The sequence below is a fragment of the Camellia sinensis genome, chromosome 3 (genome assembly GCF_055761805.1).
Source record: "Camellia sinensis isolate YWXY chromosome 3, ASM5576180v1, whole genome shotgun sequence".
NCBI classification, from domain to species: Eukaryota; Viridiplantae; Streptophyta; class Magnoliopsida; order Ericales; family Theaceae; genus Camellia; species Camellia sinensis.
The window spans coordinates 7434638-7438517 of NC_138963.1; the positions used below are offsets into that span (position 1 = coordinate 7434638).

The 3880-nt window shown below is 49.7% G+C and overlaps 1 protein-coding gene across 1 annotated transcript; it reads right to left on the bottom strand.

Moving 5' to 3' along the window:
* Nucleotides 1-1241: 1241 nt before the first annotated feature.
* On the bottom strand, nt 1242-2184 carry LOC145820910 (uncharacterized). The gene is made up of 3 exons (XM_082917587.1): nt 1981-2184; nt 1801-1899; nt 1242-1585 (listed from the first exon to the last, which is right to left on the bottom strand). The coding sequence occupies exons 1-3, from the start codon at nt 2083-2085 to the stop codon at nt 1247-1249; spliced, it is 543 nt and encodes a 180-aa protein (XP_082773713.1). The 5' UTR covers nt 2086-2184; the 3' UTR covers nt 1242-1246.
* Nucleotides 2185-3880: the final 1696 nt, after the last annotated feature.

Consider the following 3880-nt stretch of genomic DNA (forward strand, 5'->3'; position numbering starts at 1 on the left):
CCTTGCCAATGATTGTCGCCACGGTCACCAGCGTCAGAAAAGCGGTAAATCAATCCGAGGATGTCCAGTTCCCCATTACAGGTCAGAGACCGAGCGTCATGCGTGGTGAGTCCACACATCCGCCCTAAAGCTTGGACGTGACCAAAGTGAAACTGAGGCAAGATCTCTTCACGACTTTCGGATTCCGCCAAAGCTTGAAAATCTTCGAAAGTTGGACATACCTCTTGCCCGCCGAAGCTAAAGACATGCATTACCGGGTTCCAAAACCTTGCCGCGACATGAAGGAAAGTAAGGTGCAGCGGAGTACGGCTCAGCGTGAATAGTGCATTCAAGCCAAAGCCCCGGAAGTTCAACTTTTTCGAGCCGTCTAAAGAAGCAATCCAAGCTGTGAGATTTTCGACGAGAAACGCTTCCATCTTGGTGCAAAACTGAGATGAAATGAATGAGCCACCGAGCTAGGACTTTTAAAGGGGATAAGGCACTGTTCGAGGAGACACGTGTCGAAAATTTGGTGGTGGCTAGACTAAGTGGCCGGCCGGCCACCTTTTCTAGCAGGCCGACCACCTCTCCCTCCCTCAAATGAAAAAAGCTGGTCATCCAGCTCCCAAAAGTGGCCGGCCATGCTGCAATCTGCGTATTTGGCCCTGTTTACTCTCCAGAAGAAAGTTCCTAGCATTTCCATGCATCGGGAGTGTCAAAAGCCTCCATCTCTCTCTGTTTCAGATGCGTTTCGTCGCCCAAATCATCCGAAATACACTTTGTCTATAGAGTTGTTGTTAAATCTTGCTTATCGAGTTGTTATTTTGTTGGTTGAGCTGTTTCATTTACCGAGTCTTGTTTAATCGAGTCGCCGAGTCTTGTGCATTTGAGTTATTACTCTTTGTTTATCAAATTTGTTGTGTTTTGCTTATCGAGTTGTAAACTTGCTGAGGTTTTTGTTGTTGTTTCTTAGTAAGATTAGGTTGTTTAGTTTGTCATGTCGGTTCGCTGCCTGACTTGGCACATACACAATGCACATTTACCGTTCAATCTCTTTACTTGCAAAACGATGCGATGCGATGCTGAGAACATAAAGTATAACACTTTTTCAAAAAAGCTGTTTCATTCCATCATGCTTCCTTTGTTACAACATTTTACAGCAGAGGTACAAGTTTTACAGAAAATAAAACTGCCTAATAATGTACAATGTGCTACAACTACTAGTAAAAAAAGATAAATAAAGTAGGAAACAGCTGCACCAATGCTCTCAAGAGCATGAATAAGAGGCCCTCTTCGTCCTCTTCTGCGGAACAGGCTCTGCACCACCGGCACCATCTGAGTCGGAACTGTCAGCCTCAGGATCCTCCTCAGCCTCCTCTCCACTCCCAGAACCAGGGTCGGAACCCTCCTCTCTGTCAGCAGAGGTCTCTGACTGACGATCTGTAGCCTCCTCCTCCTCCTCGTCCTCATCGGGCTCCTCTTCTACGATGTGTGCCCTGCGTCTACGGGACAACTCCCCTCTCCCGGCCCCGCGAGAAGGCCGAGATGGCCCGGCTCCCCGAGAAGGTCGAGATGTCCCGGTCTGTGGCGGATATACTGGAGGCATCTGAAAATAAAAAGTGCAATTTGAATACATCAGCTCAAAATGTGTGTATCAGATACATATGCAAGCAAACTACATGAAATAAGGGTGTATACAGATACAGTATATGAATGTGGTATGTCAGATGTGCTCTACACATACAATTAATCAAAGCAGTAAAATGTCCAAGGTCAACATGTCGTCAGAAGTACGATAAATGTGAGAAAACTAAAGAGTACCTGGAAACCCATGATGGACAGCTGCGCCTCTCTCCGCAAGACCATGCCCTCGAGTGAGGCCACCAATCCGATCACCCCCTCCATGTACTCTCTGGGTGGCTGCAGATACAAGCTCAAATCATCAATGAATAAAGAAATGACTAAGTATTTGAATGATAGATGAAAAGCAGTAGGGCATACCGGCGGTGAGTCGGGATCAATGACATATCGATGATCAGGCATGGGAGGCTCTATCAGAATCGGGTAGGAGGTCCCGTGTCGCCATCCTGTCAACTCGGTCGGCATGTCTGGCCATCCGACATGATGATGAGTTGGAGGAATCGGGGGGACCAGTCCAACCCCTCCTCTCGATGTGCCAGCCCTGCTAGTAGAAGGGGCGCCTGCAGCCTGAGCTCGCCTCAAAGACGGCATGTCAGTAGACCTCATCGAGGGAGTACGGACACCTGTCAATGGAGGCATCAAGTAGATGTGACGGTAGGTCACGTACTCCCTGTCCTCTATATGCAGCAGTGCATCAGTACCCAGTCTAGGGTCAATGACACCCTGGGGAGCAAGCCTATCAGCGAGCCGTATATCGTCCGGAGGTGCTGAGGGAACACTCGGCTCAGGAAAGCCCATAGTCTGATGAAGGAAGCGTTCCCCCAGGAACCAGGCCCTACCGACTGGCCCCTCGAACAAGATCCTATACCGGGAAGAGCCCCATCCTCCGGCAAACTGAAATCGAAGGTCCCCACCCAAAGGCAACCAGGGCTGCCAGGTAATCTGCGGGTAACCAATGCATAGGCCGATAAGAAATCGTAGATGTACGGAATAAACCGAAGATGAAAACATTGGGAATTGGGAGTTTTGGATTACCTCTGACGGCCACACCGTGTCGAAGTACTGCCGTAGGTAGAGAAGAGTCTCCCGAGGCCGCGGCCGGTACTGGCCCTCGAAAACAAGCGAGTAAGGGGTCACAAAGGGCGCCTCCACCTCCAGCTCTAGCGCTAGTACGGGAAAATATGCGAAAACCCATAGCTACGGAAAACGGGGCAGAAGCCATCAGAATACAGAATGCTGAGTGCAGGATGTCAGGACAGAGTATAAAGTGTGACGTGTGTGCAATATACATGCATTAAAAAGCAGAAATGTAAATCAAGAGGGCAGAAGGTACCTCCCAGGCTCTCCAATAGCCGCCAACTATGTTCCCCCGTCTGCGGAAGGTCGCGCTCATATAGCAATAAAGGGTAGCCAAGCTGGCGCCACCCCAATCATACCGACTAACTTGTGTGAGGTCTGCCAGGGCACCCAGCAGATATAGCCCAACGGTGTTCCCCCTGTCGGAGAACAGAGTAGTCCTGAAGAGGAACATCAGAAACCCGCGGGCGTACTGTGTAATCTCCTCCAGAGTCTCAGGCTCAGTATGTCTAAAATGTGAAGAAAACCAAGTGTACCGGACTCGGCCCGAGGATCGGTCGACCGGTGGATGAGCTCCCAGTAAGTAGATCCAAGCGGCCTCTCACTGGCCCATGTCCTCGTCATATGGGATCGCCCAGCCTCCCACGTCAAGGCCGGTCAATACGGCAAAGTCAAATGGGGTCATGGTCATATCCCCGGCAGATGAGAAATGAAAGGAGTTGGTGGTGTCCCACCACCTCTCCACCAGGGCACCCATCAATGTCCTGCTAGCTGGATAACGAGATATCCCGGCACAAAAGGGCCCGAATCCTGCTAGATCAACCCAATCGCGGACGGCCTCTGGGAGCTCCGCGTACCAATCTCTCGCAACAATGGAGCTGTATCCCCGTGTAACACGGGAGGACACCTGCATTCACGGTGAATACATATATTTAGTTTCAGAATGAAATAAACAAGCTGCGTGCAAATGAGATATACAAGCTGCGTGCAAACGAAATGTATAAGCTATATGCAAAATCAAATCAGAATTCAAATGTTTGGGCTGTGTGTTCAGATTTCAAAACCAGTGGGCTGTGTGTTCACCTCAAGGTTCGAGCCGAGTGTTCAACATCAAAGTGTTTGGGCTGTGTGTTCAGATTTCAAAGTCAGTGTGGGCTGTGTGTTCACCTCAACAATGGGCTGC

Coding starts and splice junctions, on each gene's coding strand:
- LOC145820910 (XM_082917587.1), bottom strand. CDS start 2,085: ATGCCGACCGAGTTGACAGGATGGCGACACGGGACCTCCTACCCGATT. Junction 1,900..1,980: donor TTGATCCCGACTCACCGCCG/GTATGCCCTACT, acceptor TTGTATCTGCAG/CCACCCAGAGAGTACATGGA. Junction 1,586..1,800: donor TGTCCATCATGGGTTTCCAG/GTACTCTTTAGT, acceptor TTTTATTTTCAG/ATGCCTCCAGTATATCCGCC.